At 43.8% G+C, this 20,219-nt stretch overlaps 1 protein-coding gene across 3 annotated transcripts in view; it reads left to right on the forward strand.

Moving 5' to 3' along the window:
* LOC106609762 (plexin-A4) overlaps positions 1–20,219 on the forward strand; it is a 493,355-nt gene that overhangs the window by 372,188 nt on the left and 100,948 nt on the right. For 2 of the 3 annotated variants that reach the window (XM_045722278.1, XM_045722276.1), the window contains exons 10-11: positions 14,043–14,264; positions 17,175–17,271. In XM_045722278.1, coding sequence (XP_045578234.1) covers positions 14,043–14,264; positions 17,175–17,271 — 319 coding nt within the window. The remainder of the gene's footprint in view (positions 1–14,042; positions 14,265–17,174; positions 17,272–20,219) is intronic. The other variant, XM_045722277.1, reaches the window with a different exon arrangement.

Raw genomic sequence — 20,219 nt, forward strand, 5'->3', positions numbered from 1 at the left:
AGGTGTGATTTGTGGTGTGGTGTGATTTGTGGTGAGGTGTGATTTGTGGTGTGGTGTGATTTGTGGTGTGGTGTGATTTGTGCTGTGGTGTGATTTGTGGTGTGGTGTGATTTGTGGTGATTTGTGGTGTGGTGTGATTTGTGGTGAGGTGTGATTTGTGGTGAGGTGTGATTTGTGGTGTGATTAGTGGTGAGGTGTGATTTGTGGTGTGATTTGTGGTGTGGTGTGATTTGTGGTGAGGTGTGATTTGTGGTGTGGTGTGATTTGTGGTGAGGTGTGATTTGTGGTGAAGTGTGATTTGTGGTGTGGTGTGATTTGTGGTGTGGTGTGATTTGTGGTGAGGTGTGAATTGTGGTGTGATTTGTGGTGTGGTGTGATTTGTGGTGAGGTGTGATTTGTGGTGTGGTGTGATTTGTGGTGAAGTGTGATTTGTGGTGTGATTTGTGGTGAGGTGTGACTTTGTGGTGTGGTGTGATTTGTGGTGTGGTGTTATTTATGGTGAGGTGTGGTGATGTGTATCACATCATCTTCATCCTCAAGTTATTACTTCAACACTTTAATTTTACATTGGATGAAATCATGTTTTAAAAGCTCTCCATGTTATTGACTAAGACTGAAGTCATTTTCCATTGGATGTTTTAAAAGCTCTCTGTCATGTTATTGTGAAACCATAACAGGAATACAGACAAAGACTTTGTTGTGTATAACATCCACAATTGTTCCTCTTGGACAGTCAACTTAATTCAGTGATTCATTCAAAATGATATCACAAATGATGTCAGATACTTCACAACCGATCGTACCCTCCAGTTCACCTTGTTTCTGTCTGAAATGACACCTTATTCTATATGTGTAGTGCACTATAGTGTATATAACATAGGGTGCCATTCCGGACCTATCCGAAAATAGGGTTCCCCCATTTTCAACAGAAATGATTCATATCTCCTCAGTTTTGTAAAGCAAACATTATTTGTGCCACTCTGTAATTTATCTATAATGACTTTTTGAATAGTGTCATGATGTGTTTTATATGCAAGCCAGCCAGTCATTCAGTGTACCCCAATCAAGTGGTTTTTAATGAACTTCAAACAAGTGTTATCGGGCAACGTGGCGGCTCCGCTTCACTTCTCAACTCCAGGAATGAGAGGACACCTTATCTGCTCTCCCCTTCTTTTCTCTCTCTCTCTCTCTCTCTGTCTCTCTCACTTTCTCACCCTCTCTCTGTCTCTCTCACTTTCTCACCCTCTCTCTGTCTCTCTCACTTTCTCACCCTCTCTCTGTCTCTCTCGCTTTCTCTCCCTCTCTCTCTCGCTGTCTCTCTTTCTCTGTCACTCTCGCTTTCTCTCCCTCTCTCTCTGTCTCTCTCTTTTGCTTTCTCTCCCTCTCTCTCTGTCTCTCTCTCTGTCTCTCTTTCTCTCTCTATGTCTCTCTCTTTCTCTCTTTCTCTCTCTCTCTGTCTCTCTCTCTTTCTCTGTCTCTCTCTCTGTCTCTCTCTCTCCATAACGTATCTCTCATTATCTCTGCCTCATTCTATCTGCCTCGTTCTCTCTTTCTCATTCTACCTCTCCCAATGTTCTCACTCTGTTCCTCTCTTTCTTAATCTGAGCCCTCAGTTTAACAAAGTCAAATTGTCTCACCAGGAGATGGGACTTATATTTATGCACAGCACTGTAGACTCTACCCATCAACACACAGACACAGAACTTCATCAGGACTGTAGACTCTACCCATCACCACACATACACAGAACTTCATCAGGACTGTAGACTCTACCCATCAACACACAGACACTTCATCAGGACTGTAGACTCTACCCATCACCACACATAGTCACAGAACTTCATCAGGACTGTAGACTCTACCCATCAACACACAGACACGAACTTCATCAGGACTGTAGACTCTACCCATCAACACACAGACACAGAACTTCATCAGGACTGTAGACTCTACCCATCAACACACAGACACAGAACTTCATCAGGACTGTAGACTCTACCCATCACCACACATACACAGAACTTCATCAGGACTGTAGACTCTACCCATCAACACACAGACCGCTTCATCAGGACTGTAGACTCTACCCATCAACACATAGTCCAGACCTTCATCAGGACTGTAGACTCTACCCATCAACACACAGACACAGAACTTCATCAGGACTGTAGACTCTACCCATCAACACACAGACACAGAACTTCATCAGGACTGTAGACTCTACCCATCAACACACAGACACAGAACTTCATCAGGACTGTAGACTCTACCCATCAACACACAGAAAGAACTTCATCAGGACTGTAGACTCTACCCATCAACACACATACACAGAACTTCATCAGGACTGTAGACTCTACCCATCAACACACAGACACAGAACTTCATCAGGACTGTAGACTCTACCCATCAACACACAGACACAGAACTTCATCAGGACTGTAGACTCTACCCATCAACACACAGACACAGAACTTCATCAGGACTGTAGACTCTACCCATCAACACACAGACACAGAACTTCATCAGGACTGTAGACTCTACCCATCAACACACAGACCTTCATCAGGACTGTAGACTCTACCCATCAACACACAGACACAGAACTTCATCAGGACTGTAGACTCTACCCATCAACACACAGACACAGAACTTCATCAGGACTGTAGACTCTACCCATCAACACACAGACACAGAACTTCATCAGGACTGTAGACTCTACCCATCAACACACAGACAGAACTTCATCAGGACTGTAGACTCTACCCATCAACACACAGACACGAACTTCATCAGGACTGTAGACTCTACCCATCAACACACAGACACAACTTCATCAGGACTGTAGACTCTACCCATCACCACACATACACAGAACTTCATCAGGACTGTAGACTCTACCCATCAACACACAGACACAGAACTTCATCAGGACTGTAGACTCTACCCATCAACACACAGACAGAACTTCATCAGGACTGTAGACTCTACCCATCAACACACAGACAGAACTTCATCAGGACTGTAGACTCTACCCATCAACACACATACACAGAACTTCATCAGGACTGTAGACTCTACCCATCAACACACAGACACAGAACTTCATCAGGACTGTAGACTCTACCCATCAACACACAGACACAGAACTGCATCAGGACTGTAGACTCTACCCATCAACACACAGACACAGAACTTCATCAGGACTGTAGACTCTACCCATCAACACACAGACACAGAACTGCATCAGGACTGTAGACTCTACCCATCAACACACAGACACAGAACTTCATCAGGACTGTAGACTCTAACCATCAACACACAGACACAGAACTTCATCAGGACAGTAGACTCTACCCATCAACACACAGACACAGAACTTGATCAGGACTGTAGACTCTACCCATCAACACACAGACACAGAACTTCATCAGGACTGTAGACTCTACCCATCAACACACAGACACAGAACTTCATCAGCACTGTAGACTCTACCCATCAACACAGACACAGAACTTCATCAGCACTGTAGACTCTACCCATCAACACACAGACAGAACTTCATCAGGACTGTAGACTCTACCCATCAACACACAGACACAGAACTTCATCAGGACTGTAGACTCTACCCATCAACACACAGACACAGAACTTCATCAGGACTGTAGACTCTACCCATCAACACACAGACAGAACTTCATCAGCACTGTAGACTCTACCCATCAACACACAGACACAGAACTTCATCAGGACTGTAGACTCTACCCATCAACACACAGACACAGAACTTCATCAGGACAGTAGACTCTACCCATCAACACAGACACAGAACTTCATCAGGACTGTAGACTCTACCCATCAACACACAGACACAGAACTTCATCAGGACTGTAGACTCTACCCATCAACACACAGACACAGAACTTCATCAGGACTGTAGACTCTACCCATCAACACACAGACACAGAACTTCATCAGGACTGTAGACTCTACCCATCAACACACAGACACAGAACTTCATCAGGACTGTAGACTCTACCCATCAACACACAGACACAGAACTTCATCAGGACTGTAGACTCTACCCATCAACACACAGAACTTCATCAGGACTGTAGACTCTACCCATCACCACACATACACAGAACTTCATCAGGACTGTAGACTCTACCCATCAACACAGACACAGAACTTCATCAGGACTGTAACTACTCTAACTACCCAACCACTAGAGGTAACCAACACTAACTCTACCAGATATAACTACCCAACCACTAGAGGTAACCAACACTAACTCTACCAGATATAACTACCCAACCACTAGAGGTAACCAACACTAACTCTACCATCTTTAACTACCCAACCACTAGAGGTAACTAACACTAACTCTACCATCTATAACTACCCAACCACTAGAGACAACCAACACTAACTCTACCAGATATAACTACCCAACCACTAGAGGTAACCAACACTAACTCTACCAGATATAACTACCCAACCACTAGAGGTAACCAACACTAACTCTACCAGATATAACTACCCAACCACTAGAGGTAACCAACACTAACTCTACCATCTTTAACTACCCAACCACTAGAGGTAACCAACACTAACTCTACCAGATATAACTACCCAACCACTAGAGGTAACCAACACTAACTCTACCATCTATAACTACCCAACCACTAGAGGTAACCAACACTAACTCTACCATCTTTAACTACCCAACCACTAGAGGTAACTAACACTAACATCTATAACTACCCAACCACTAGACAACCAACACTAACTCTACCATCTATAACTACCCAACCACTAGAGGTAACCAACACTAACTCTACCAGATATAACTACCCAACCACTGGAGGTAACCAACACTAACTCTACCAGATATAACTACCCAACCATTAGAGGTAACCAACACTAACTCTACCATCTATAACTACCCAACCACTAGAGGTGACCAACACTAACTCTACCATCTATAACTACCCAACCAATAGACAACCAACACTAACTCTACCATCTATAACTACCCAACCACTAGAGGTAACCAACACTAACTCTACCAGATATAACTACCCAACCACTAGAGGTAACCAACACTAACTCTACCATCTATAACTACCCAACCACTAGAGGTAACCAACACTAACTCTACCATCTATAACTACCCAACCACTAGAGGTAACCAACACTAACTCTACCATCTATAACTACCCAACCACTGAGGTAACCAACACTAACTCTACCATCTATAACTACCCAACAACAAGAGGTAACCAACACTAACTCTACCAGATATAACTACCCAACCACTAGAGGTAACCAACACTAACTCTACCAGATATAACTACCCAACCACTAGAGGTAACCAACACTAACTCTACCAGATATAACTACCCAACCACTAGAGGTAACCAACACTAACTCTACCATCTTTAACTACCCAACCACTAGAGGTAACCAACACTAACTCTACCATCTATAACTACCCAACCACTAGAGGTAACCAACACTAACTCTACCATCTATAACTACCCAACCACTAGAGGTAACCAACACTAACTCTACCAGATATAACTACCCAACCACTAGAGGTAACCAACACTAACTCTACCAGATATAACTACCCAACCACTAGAGGTAACCAACACTAACTCTACCAGATATAACTACCCAACCACTAGAGGTAACCAACACTAACTCTACCATCTATAACTACCCAACCACTAGAGGTAACCAACACTAACTCTACCATCTTTAACTACCCAACCACTAGAGGTAACTAACACTAACTCTACCATCTATAACTACCCAACCACTAGAGACAACCAACACTAACTCTACCAGATATAACTACCCAACCACTAGAGGTAACCAACACTAACTCTACCAGATATAACTACCCAACCACTAGAGGTAACCAACACTAACTCTACCATCTATAACTACCCAACCACTAGAGACAACCAACACTAACTCTACCAGATATAACTACCCAACCACTAGAGGTAACCAACACTAACTCTACCATCTATAACTACCCAACCACTAGAGGTAACCAACACTAACTCTACCATCTATATCTACCCAACCACTAGAGGTAACCTACACTAACTCTACCAGATATAACTACCCAACCACTAGAGGTAACCAACACTAACTCTACCATCTATAACTACCCAACCACTAGAGGTAACCAACACTAACTCTACCATCTATAACTACCCAACCACTAGAGGTAACCAACACTAACTCTACCAGATATAACTACCCAACCACTAGAGGTAACCAACACTAACTCTACCAGATATAACTACCCAACCACTAGAGGTAACCAACACTAACTCTACCAGATATAACTACCCAACCACTAGAGGTAACCAACACTAACTCTACCAGATATAACTACCCAACCACTAGAGGTAACCAACACTAACTCTACCAGATATAACTACCCAACCACTAGAGGTAACCAACACTAACTCTACCATATATAACTACCCAACCACTAGAGGTAACCAACACTAACTCTACCATCTATAACTACCCAACCACTAGACAACCAACACTAACTCTACCATCTATAACTACCCAACCACTAGACAACCAACACTAACTCTACCAGCTATAACTACCCAACCACTAGAGGTAACCAACACTAACTCTACCATCTATAACTACCCAACCACTAGAGGTAACCAACACTAACTCTACCATCTATATCTACCCAACCACTAGAGGTAACCTACACTAACTCTACCAGATATAACTACCCAACCACTAGAGGTAACTAACACTAACTCTACCATCTATAACTACCCAACCACTAGAGACAACCAACACTAACTCTACCAGATATAACTACCCAACCACTAGAGGTAACCAACACTAACTCTACCAGATATAACTACCCAACCACTAGAGGTAACCAACACTAACTCTACCAGATATAACTACCCAACCACTAGAGGTAACCAACACTAACTCTACCAGATATAACTACCCAACCACTAGAGGTAACCAACACTAACTCTACCAGATATAACTACCCAACCACTAGAGGTAACCTACACTAACTCTACCAGATATAACTACCCAACCACTAGAGGTAACCAACACTAACTCTACCATCTATAACTACCCAACCATTAGAGGTAACCAACACTAACTCTACCAGATATAAACACCCAACCACTAGAGGTAACCAACACTAACTCTACCAGATATAACTACCCAACCACTAGAGGTAACCAACACTAACTCTACCATCTATAACTACCCAACCACTAGACAACCAACACTAACTCTACCATCTATAACTACCCAACCACTAGACAACCAACACTAACTCTACCATCTATAACTACCCAACCACTAGACAACCAACACTAACTCTACCATCTATAACTACCCAACCACTAGAGGTAACCAACACTAACTCTACCATCTATAACTACCCAACCACTAGAGGTAACCAACACTAACTCTACCAGATATAACTACCCAACCACTAGAGGTAACCAACACTAACTCTACCAGATATAACTACCCAACCATTAGAGGTAACCAACACTAACTCTACCATCTATAACTACCCAACCACTAGAGGTAACCAACACTAACTCTACCAGATATAACTACCCAACCACTAGAGGTAACCAACACTAACTCTACCAGATATAACTACCCAACCACTAGAGGTAACCAACACTAACTCTACCATCTATAACTACCCAACCAATAGACAACCAACACTAACTCTACCATCTATAACTACCCAACCACTAGAGGTAACCAACACTAACTCTACCAGATATAACTACCCAACCACTAGAGGTAACTACACTAACTCTACCATCTATAACTACCCAACCACTAGAGGTAACCAACACTAACTCTACCAGATATAACTACCCAACCACTAGAGGTAACCAACACTAACTCTACCATCTATAACTACCCAACCAATAGACAACCAACACTAACTCTACCATCTATAACTACCCAACCACTAGAGGTAACCAACACTAACTCTACCATCTATAACTACCCAACCACTAGAGACAACCAACACTAACTCTACCATCTATAACTACCCAACCACTAGAGGTAACCAACACTAACTCTACCATATATAACTACCCAACCACTAGAGGTAACCAACACTAACTCTACCATCTATAACTACCCAACCACTAGAGGTAACCAACACTAACTCTACCAGATATAACTACCCAACCACTAGAGGTAACCAACACTAACTCTACCAGATATAACTACCCAACCATTAGAGGTAACCAACACTAACTCTACCAGATATAACTACCCAACCACTAGAGGTAACCAACACTAACTCTACCAGATATAACTACCCAACCACTAGAGGTAACCTACACTAACTCTACCAGATATAACTACCCAACCACTAGAGGTAACCAACACTAACTCTACCATCTATAACTACCCAACCATTAGAGGCAACCAACACTAACTCTACCATCTATAACCACCCAACCACTAGAGGTAACCAACACTAACTCTACCAGATATAACTACCCAACCACTAGAGGTAACCAACACTAACTCTACCATCTATAACTACCCAACCACTAGACAACCAACACTAACTCTACCATCTATAACTACCCAACCACTAGACGAACCAACACTAACTCTACCATCTATAACTACCCAACCACTAGACAACCAACACTAACTCTACCATCTATAACTACCCAACCACTAGAGGTAACCAACACTAACTCTACCATCTATAACTACCCAACCACTAGAGGTAACCAACTCTAACTCTACCAGATATAACTACCCAACCACTAGAGGTAACCAACACTAACTCTACCAGATATAACTACCCAACCACTAGAGGTAACCAACACTAACTCTACCATCTATAACTACCCAACCACTAGACGTAACCAACACTAACTCTACCATCTATAACTACCCAACCACTAGAGGTAACCAACACTAACTCTACCAGATATAACTACCCAACCACTAGAGGTAACCAACACTAACTCTACCATCTATAACTACCCAACCACTAGACGTAACCAACACTAACTCTACCATCTATAACTACCCAACCACTAGAGGTAACCAACACTAACTCTACCATCTATAACTACCCAACCACTAGAGGTAACCAACACTAACTCTACCATCTATAACTACCCAACCACTAGAGTTAACCAACACTAACTCTACCAGATATAACTACCCAACCACTAGAGGTAACCAACACTAACTCTACCATCTATAACTACCCAACCAATAGACAACCAACACTAACTCTACCATCTATAACTACCCAACCACTAGAGGTAACCAACACTAACTCTACCATCTATAACTACCCAACCACTAGAGACAACCAACACTAACTCTACCAGATATAACTACCCAACCACTAGAGGTAACCAACACTAACTCTACCATCTATAACTACCCAACCACTAGAGGTAACCAACACTAACTCTACCATCTATATCTACCCAACCACTAGAGGTAACCTACACTAACTCTACCAGATATAACTACCCAACCACTAGAGGTAACCAACACTAACTCTACCATCTATAACTACCCAACCACTAGAGACAACCAACACTAACTCTACCATCTATAACTACCCAACCACTAGAGGTAACCAACACTAACTCTACCATCTATAACTACCCAACCACTAGAGGTAACCAACACTAACTCTACCAGATATAACTACCCAACCACTAGAGGTAACCAACACTAACTCTACCAGATATAACTACCCAACCACTAGAGGTAACCAACACTAACTCTACCAGATATAACTACCCAACCACTAGAGGTAACCAACACTAACTCTACCATCTATAACTACCCAACCACTAGAGGTAACCAACACTAACTCTACCATCTTTAACTACCCAACCACTAGAGATAACTAACACTAACTCTACCATCTATAACTACCCAACCACTAGAGACAACCAACACTAACTCTACCAGATATAACTACCCAACCACTAGAGGTAACCAACACTAACTCTACCATCTATAACTACCCAACCACTAGAGGTAACCAACACTAACTCTACCATCTATAACTACCCAACCACTAGAGACAACCAACACTAACTCTACCAGATATAACTACCCAACCACTAGAGGTAACCAACACTAACTCTACCATCTATAACTACCCAACCACTAGGGGTAACCAACACTAACTCTACCATCTATATCTGCCCAACCACTAGAGGTAACCTACACTAACTCTACCAGATATAACTACCCAACCACTAGAGGTAACTAACACTAACTCTACCATCTATAACTACCCAACCACTAGAGACAACCAACACTAACTCTACCAGATATAACTACCCAACCACTAGAGGTAACCAACACTAACTCTACCAGATATAACTACCCAACCACTAGAGGTAACCAACACTAACTCTACCAGATATAACTACCCAACCACTAGAGGTAACCAACACTAACTCTACCAGATATAACTACCCAACCACTAGAGGTAACCAACACTAACTCTACCATATATAACTACCCAACCACTAGAGGTAACCTACACTAACTCTACCAGATATAACTACCCAACCACTAGAGGTAACCAACACTAACTCTACCATCTATAACTACCCAACCATTAGAGGTAACCAACACTAACTCTACCAGATATAACTACCCAACCACTAGAGGTAACCAACACTAACTCTACCAGATATAACTACCCAACCACTAGAGGTAACCAACACTAACTCTACCATCTATAACTACCCAACCACTAGACAACCAACACTAACTCTACCATCTATAACTACCCAACCACTAGACAACCAACACTAACTCTACCATCTATAACTACCCAACCACTAGAGGTAACCAACACTAACTCTACCATCTATAACTACCCAACCACTTGACAACCAACACTAACTCTACCATCTATAACTACCCAACCACTAGAGGTAACCAACACTAACTCTGCCAGATATAACTACCCAACCACTAGAGGTAACCAACACTAACTCTACCATCTATAACTACCCAACCACTAGACAACCAACACTAACTCTACCATCTATAACTACCCAACCACTAGAGGTAACCAACACTAACTCTACCATCTATAACTACCCAACCACTAGAGGTAACCAACACTAACTCTACCAGATATAACTACCCAACCACTAGAGGTAACCAACACTAACTCTACCAGATATAACTACCCAACCACTAGAGGTAACCAACACTAACTCTACCAGATATAACTACCCAACCACTAGAGTTAACCAACACTAACTCTACCAGATATAACTACCCAACCACTAGAGGTAACCAACACTAACTCTACCAGATATAACTACCCAACCACTAGAGGTAACCCACTAACTCTACCATCTATAACTACCCAACCACTAGAGGTAACCAACACTAACTCTACCAGATATAACTACCCAACCACTAGAGGTAACCAACACTAACTCTACCATCTATAACTACCCAACCACTAGAGGTAACCAACACTAACTCTACCATCTATAACTACCCAACCACTAGAGGTAACCAACACTAACTCTACCAGATATAACTACCCAACCACTAGAGGTAACCAACACTAACTCTACCATCTATAACTACCCAACCACTAGAGGTAACCAACACTAACTCTACCAGATATAACTACCCAACCACTAGAGGTAACCAACACTAACTCTACCAGATATAACTACCCAACCACTAGAGGTAACCAACACTAACTCTACCATCTATAACTACCCAACCACTAGACAACCAACACTAACTCTACCATCTATAACTACCCAACCACTAGACAACCAACACTAACTCTACCATCTATAACTACCCAACCACTAGAGGTAACCAACACTAACTCTACCATCTATAACTACCCAACCACTTGACAACCAACACTAACTCTACCATCTATAACTACCCAACCACTAGAGGTAACCAACACTAACTCTGCCAGATATAACTACCCAACCACTAGAGGTAACCAACACTAACTCTACCATCTATAACTACCCAACCACTAGACAACCAACACTAACTCTACCATCTATAACTACCCAACCACTAGAGGTAACCAACACTAACTCTACCATCTATAACTACCCAACCACTAGAGGTAACCAACACTAACTCTACCAGATATAACTACCCAACCACTAGAGGTAACCAACACTAACTCTACCAGATATAACTACCCAACCACTAGAGGTAACCAACACTAACTCTACCAGATATAACTACCCAACCACTAGAGTTAACCAACACTAACTCTACCAGATATAACTACCCAACCACTAGAGGTAACCAACACTAACTCTACCAGATATAACTACCCAACCACTAGAGGTAACTCCACTAACTCTACCATCTATAACTACCCAACCACTAGAGGTAACCAACACTAACTCTACCAGATATAACTACCCAACCACTAGAGGTAACCAACACTAACTCTACCATCTATAACTACCCAACCACTAGAGGTAACCAACACTAACTCTACCATCTATAACTACCCAACCACTAGAGGTAACCAACACTAACTCTACCATCTATAACTACCCAACCACTAGAGGTAACCAACACTAACTCTACCATCTATAACTACCCAACCACTAGAGTTAACCAACACTAACTCTACCATATATAACTACCCAACCACTAGAGGTAACCAACACTAACTCTACCATCTATAACTACCCAACCACTAGAGGTAACCAACACTAACTCTACCATCTATAACTACCCAACCACTAGAGGTAACCAACACTAACTCTACCAGATATAACTACCCAACCACTAGAGGTAACCAACACTAACTCTACCAGATATAACTACCCAACCACTAGAGGTAACCAACACTAACTCTACCATCTATAACTACCCAACCATTAGAGGTAACCAACACTAACTCTACCAGATATATCTACCCAACCACTAGAGGTAACCAACACTAACTCTACCAGATATAACTACCCAACCACTAGAGGTAACCAACACTAACTCTACCATCTATAACTACCCAACCAATAGACAACCAACACTAACTCTACCATCTATAACTACCCAACCACTAGAGGTAACCAACACTAACTCTACCAGATATAACTACCCAACCACTAGAGGTAACTACACTAACTCTACCATCTATAACTACCCAACCACTAGAGGTAACCAACACTAACTCTACCAGATATAACTACCCAACCACTAGAGGTAACCAACACTAACTCTACCATCTATAACTACCCAACCAATAGACAACCAACACTAACTCTACCATCTATAACTACCCAACCACTAGAGGTAACCAACACTAACTCTACCATCTATAACTACCCAACCACTAGAGGTAACCAACACTAACTCTACCATCTATAACTACCCAACCACTGAGGTAACCAACACTAACTCTACCATCTATAACTACCCAACAACTAGAGGTAACCAACACTAACTCTACCAGATATAACTACCCAACCACTAGAGGTAACCAACACTAACTCTACCAGATATAACTACCCAACCACTAGAGGTAACCAACACTAACTCTACCATCTATAACTACCCAACCACTAGAGGTAACCAACACTAACTCTACCAGATATAACTACCCAACCACTAGAGGTAACCAACACTAACTCTACCAGATATAACTACCCAACCACTAGAGGTAACCAACACTAACTGGATGTGAGGAGTGACTTGGGCCTGTCGGGAGATTTCTACAGGGTTGAACCCTACTCGGACGTAGGTTCACTATTGTCCTAGAATGGCCGATACGGTATGATGTTGACCTCAAAGTATAACCCAAAATATCATAACATAGTCAATACTTCTTGTTGACGTTTTCTCTCTTGACAACCACGAATAAAGTAAACAATGCCAAATTCCACAGTGTGAAACAAGTGTGTATTGGGAGTAACACACTGTTGACGTCTGGCTCCTGTCGTTTTGGTCCTCCTGACCAGCTCTCCCTGTGGCTTTTACAGGAGTGTCCCCAGCTGCTGCCCACCGAGCGCATTCTGGTTCCGGTCAACGTGGTGAAGCCCATCACCCTGCGGGCCAAGAACCTTCCCCAGCCACAGTCAGGACAGAGGGGCTATGAGTGTCTGCTCACCATCCAGGGCGTGGAGCAGCGGGTGCCCGCACTCCGCTTCAACAGCAGCTGTGTTCAGTGCCAGAACACCTCGGTGAGTATAGGGGGTGATGGTGTGTGTTGGGGGTGTAAACGGGATGAATAGGGAAGTTTGTGTATGTGTGTGTTTAGGTGTACACAATGAATGGAAATTGGGGATATAAGGCATGTTGGAAGGGATGTATTTGATATTTACATTGACCTTTTAGTCACTAAGCGACATACAGTTAGTGCATTCATCTTAAGATAGCTAGGTGGTACAACCACATGCACAAAATATACAAAAGTATGTGGACACCACTTCAAATTAGTGAATTTGGCTATTTCAGCCACAACTGTTGCTGACAGGTGTATAAAATCATGCACACAACCATGCAATCTACATAGACAAACATTGGCAGTAGAATTGCCTTACTGAAGATCTCAGTGACTTTCAACGTGGCACCGTCATAGGATGCCACCTTTCCAACAAGTCAGTTGCTGTGCTGTTATTGTGAAGTGGAAACGTCTAGGAGCAACAACAGCTCAGCCACAAAGTGGTAGGCCACACAAGCTCACAGAACGGGACTGTCGAGTGCTGAAATGCATAGTGAGTAAAAATCGTCTGTCCTCGGTTGCAACACTCCCTCCCGAGTTCCAAACTGCCTCTGGAAGCAACTTCAGCATAATAACTGTTCATCGGGAGCTTCATGAAATGGGTTTCCATGGCCGAGCATGAATCACACTTCACCATCTGCCAGTCCAATGGATTAATATAGATTTGGCGGATGCCAGGAGAACGCTACCTGTCCGAATGCATAGTGCCAACTGTAAAGTTTGGTGGAGGAGGAATAATGGTCTGGGGCTGTTTTAGTTCCAGCGAAGGGAAATCTTAATGCTACAACATACAATGACATTCTAGACGAGTTTGTGCTTCCAACTTTGTGGCAACAGTTTGGGGAAGGCCCTTTCCTGTTTCAGCATGACAATGCCCCCGTGCACAAAGCGAGGTCCATACAGAAATGGTTTGTTGAGATCGCTGTGGAAGAATTTGACTGGCCTGCACAGAGCCCTGACTTCAACCCCATCGAACACCTTTGGGATGAATTGGAACACCGACTGCTGGCCAGGCCTACTCGCCCAACATCAGTGCTCGACTTCACTAATGTTCTTGTGGCTGAATGGAAGCAAGTCCCCGCAGCAATGTCCCAACATCTAGTGGAAAGCCTTTCCAGAAGAGTGGAGGCTGTTATAGCAGTAAAGGAGGGACCAACTCCAAATGAATGCCCATGATTTTGGAATGAGATGTTCGACGAGCAGATGTCCACATACTTTCAGGCATGTAGTGTATCACAGTAGCTATAAGCAAAGTTAAGTGCGAGTGTTAGTTCACAAAAAATATATATATTTCGGTAGGGAGGGGCAGTTCCTCTTGCTGCTGGTCTTGTAGTGGATGTGAGCTTCGACTGGAAGCCAGTGGAGAGTGCAGAGAAGCGGGGTGACGTGGGAGAACATTGGAATGTTGAACACCAGGCAGGCTGCAGTATTCTGGATAAATTGCAGGGGTTTGATGGCACAAGCGGGGAGCCCAGCCAACAGTTGTGGTAGTCCAGATGGGAGATGACTCGTACTCTGTGAGGTAGGCTCGTACTCTACGGATGTTGAGGAGCATGACCTGCAGGAGCGAGTCACTGCTTTGGTGTTTGCAGTGAATGACAGGGTGTTGTCCAGGGTCATGCCAAGGTTCTTTGCACTCTGGGAGGGGGACACCGTGGAGTTGTAAACCGTGATGGTGAAGTCTTGGAGCAGAGAGGCCTTCCGTGGGATGAAGAGCAGCTCTGTCTTGTCGAGGTTGAGCTTGAGGTGGTGGGCCGACGTCCAAGCTGAGATATCTGCCAATCACGCAGAGATGCATGTCACCACCTGGGTGAAGAAGGGGGGAAGGAGAAAAGTAGTTGAGTGTCATCCACATAGCAATGATAGAAGAGACCATGTGAGGATATGACAGAGCCCAGTGACTTCGGCTATAGATAGAAGAGGAGAGGGCCTAGAACCATGCCCTGGGGGACACCAGTAGTGAGTAGTGAGAGTATGTGGTGCAGATCCTCTCCACGTCACCTGGTAGGAGCGGCCTGCCAACTAGGATGCAATCCAAGAGTGTGCAGAGCCTGAGACACCCAGCCCTGAGAGGCTGGAGAGGAGGATCTGATGGTGCATGGTGTCGAAGGCAGAGGATACATCTAGGAGGATGAGAAGAGGAGAGAGAGAGTCAGCTTTGGCAGTGCGGAGTGTCTCCATCACACAGAGAAGAGCAGTCGCGTTTGAGTGACCCGTCTTGAAGCCTGACTGGTTACCGTCAAGAAGATCATTCGGAGAGAGATAGCGAGAGAGTTGGTCAGAGACATATTTGAAGTTATTTGTGAAAGTGAGAAGATGCACAACTCTATCTCAGGTCTGTCTGGAGAGACATTGACTGTAGAATCTCAATACAGGTTCCTCATTTCTTGTAATCAGTACTATGGAGCTAGTACCTACAGTACACTGTCTGGAACCAGTCCTCCATGCCCAAGGATATGTCTCTTATTGTACATGTGCACAGAGCCTTGATGAGTTTAAATACCCTCTCTAAATTCCAGCTTCCCTCAGCAATACTATTATGTGTCATTCAGTTCTGGAACAATGGTTGGTATGAAATGAAAGACTCCCAATGAAAGGGTTTCTATGCTGAATGATATGCTAATATGATATGCTACTGTTGAATGGGAGTGTCTCAAACACTCTGACTAGCTTTGATACGTAGTTGTCTGTGAAGATGTACTCTACCTGGCTTGAGTGTTCACAGTACTTCTGCTCTTCAAATGCCTTTTCCTCTACCCCCCCTCTCTCTCTCTCTCTCTCCCCTTTTCTCTCTCTCCTCGTTCTCTCCTCCTTTCTCTCCATCTCAACCCCCCATCTCCCCCTCTCTGGGTCCCCATGGCGACAACAGTACTCATATGATGGGATGGAGATGAGCAGCCTTCCTGTGGACCTGACGGTCATCTGGAACGGAGACTTCAGCATTGACAACCCCGCTGACAATAAAGGTCAGGACCCCCCCCCCGCCACACACCCACACACACACATCCACACACACCCCACCCGATCACCGCAGTTGCCTGTGTAGCTGGTCTCCATGGCAACAGGCGGGCAGTTGCGGCGGTATCCATCCCCCTGACACCGGCACAGACACAGAAGTGGCATTACTTTGCTGCGGTGGGCGGCGGCGTCTGGTTATAACTTTGCCTCTTCTCTCATCTCCCTCTCTTTCTCTCCCTTACTCTCCATCTCTCACACCTAATTTCCCTCTGCTCTCTCTCTCTCTACCTCCCTTTTCCCTCCTTCTGTTCACTTCGTTAGCTTCACACCGCTCGTCTTGCCACGTCCTCTTCCCTTTTTCCATCTCTCCAGTCGCCATCTCTTTCCCTCTCCCTCTCTCCCTCTCTCCTTTCTCTCTCTCCTCTCTCTCTCTGTTTCTTTCTCTGTTTCTCTCTCTCTCTCTGTTTCTCTCTCTGTTTCTCTCTCTCTTCCTCCCTTCTCCATCCTTCTGTTCACCTCGTTAGCTTCACACCGCTCGACTCGCCACGTCCTCTTGCCTTTTTCCATCTCTCCAGTCGCCATCTCTTTCCTCTCCCTCACTCTGTCGCTCTCTCCCCCTCTCTCTCATCTCTCCTTTCTCTCTCTCTCTCTCTCTCTCTCTCTCTGTTTCTCTCCCTCCCTCTCTCTCCATCTCTCTCTCGTCTCCTCTGTGGTGCTTGTTAGCTTCACACCTTCCTCTGTGGTGCTTGTTAGCTTCACGCCTTTCTCTGTGGTGCTTGTTAGCTTCACACCTTCCTCTGTGGTGCTTGTTAGCTTCACGCCTTTCTCTGTGGTGCTTGTTAGCTTCACGCCTTTCTCTGTGGTGCTTGTTAGCTTCACGCCTTTCTCTGTGGTGCTTGTTAGCTTCACGCCTTTCTCTGTGGTGCTTGTTAGCTTCACGCCTTTCTCTGTGGTCCTTGTTAGCTTCACAACTTCCTCTGTGGTGCTTGTTAGCTTCACGCCTTCCTCTGTGGTGCTTGTTAGCTTCACACCTTCCTCTGTCAGTTGTCTCCCTCTGCCCGGCAGCATATTACCACAGACCACACACGCATACACTAAAAGAGAATATTCAATATGCTATACTAACAGTGACTATCTATCTATCTATCTATCTATCTATCTATCTATCTATCTATCTATCTATCTATCTATCTATCTATCTATCTATCTATCTATCTATCTATCTATCTATCTATCTATCTATCTATCTATCTATCTATCTATCTATCTATCTATCTATCTATCTATCTATCTATCTATCTATCTATCTAGTAATGGTTAATACAGTCTTCTGTTATCACTTTGATACTATTTTCACAACTCTTAGTACAAAACTCTAAACTGGTCACACTTGTAAGGCAGCCAGTCTTTCATTCAAAACCTGTCATTGTGCATTCATTTGGATTGTAAACAGCTCTCACCACACAACCGTTGATTCAAAATATACGTTTATTGTGAAATGTAATGAGAGCATTGGTTTAATCACCAAAACATAACATAATATTATATTTTAAATTTAGTAGTTTTAACATTAGGCAATATACTTACATTACCCAACAAAATTGACCAAAAATCTATAATTTCCATAATATCGATTCAATGTGTAATCCCTTTCCATTCTGAGCATTTGGCCATAAATTGTCATCCACATCACAGTGAATGTCCTCATTGTTCATGCACCGCGGGAAATACCTTTTGGCCTGGTGATTCCAAGCCTGACATTGGTCTGCGGTGATGTATCTGCATGCCTCATCCATGGCCAGAAGGAGGGCGGCACGCTTGGGGATGGTGATCGCCCACCTCCGTCCTGAACAAATATCCTGGCCGGTGAGGTTCCGCCCATGGCGCCGAGTTTTGGCCAGGTTGAAGCCCGCTTCATCAACAAAGATATACTTGTGATGGTTCACAGCAGCATTAAGCACCATCACCCTCTAAAAATATATTTGGGTTAGTTATTTTTATAGTATTTTTATAGTTCCAATATGATATTGTGAAGTAGCATGTACATTAATAGTAACAGTAATACAGTATATAGTGCTGTACCTGAACATACTCGGCCCGCAGTTGTTTCACCCGGTCGTTGTTTCTCTCCAAAGGCACCAGGTAAACGTGTTCCATAGATGCCTGGAGCCTCTTCAAATGGCAGGTGATTGTTGGTAGACTGATGGATGCCACGTTGGTAAAGGTGTCATCATTCTCCACAATGGCCTGCTTTATTTCGGACAGCCATATGTCATTCCTGGCCGTCACCATTCCACCACTGCCCACTACTGCTTGTTGGTCAGCACACGGCCATGACCACCACCATGGGGTCTTCTGCCAAGTCTGACAGTAGAACAGAGTATACTGTCAATAGATCACACTGATAATACTGGAACATGTTTTGTGAATTTACATGCTTTACAATATGTAATTGACTGTAAATGTAATGGTAAAGCATAGTGCATATCCTGCAGACATACCGCTTTTCTTGGTAAATTGTTCTCATGATCGAATTGACAGTTGATCTTTTCAGATTGGGGTGAACTAATCTGTCAGCCTCTGCCATGGTAAGACATCTGTTTACCACATGGCCAACAACGATAGACCGGACTTCATTAGACACAACAGTTCCCTGCCGTCTGCCTCCCTCTCTCTGATGTCCACCTCTTTGACGGTGTCCATGCCCACCTCTTTGACCTCTGACGGTGTCCATGTCCACCTCTTTGACCTCTGACGGGGCCCATGTCCACCTCTTTGACCTCTGACGGGGCCCATGTCCACCTCTTTGACCTCTGACGGGGCCCATGTCCACCTCTTTGACCTCTGACGGGGCCCATGTCCACCTCTTTGACCTCTTTGATGGGGCACATGCCCAACTCTCTGACGGGCCCCTTGTCCACGAGCTCTTTGATATCTTCTTCTCCCTTGCTGTCTA

This window comes from Salmo salar, chromosome ssa07, assembly GCF_905237065.1.
Source record: "Salmo salar chromosome ssa07, Ssal_v3.1, whole genome shotgun sequence".
Classification (NCBI taxonomy): domain Eukaryota; kingdom Metazoa; phylum Chordata; class Actinopteri; order Salmoniformes; family Salmonidae; genus Salmo; species Salmo salar.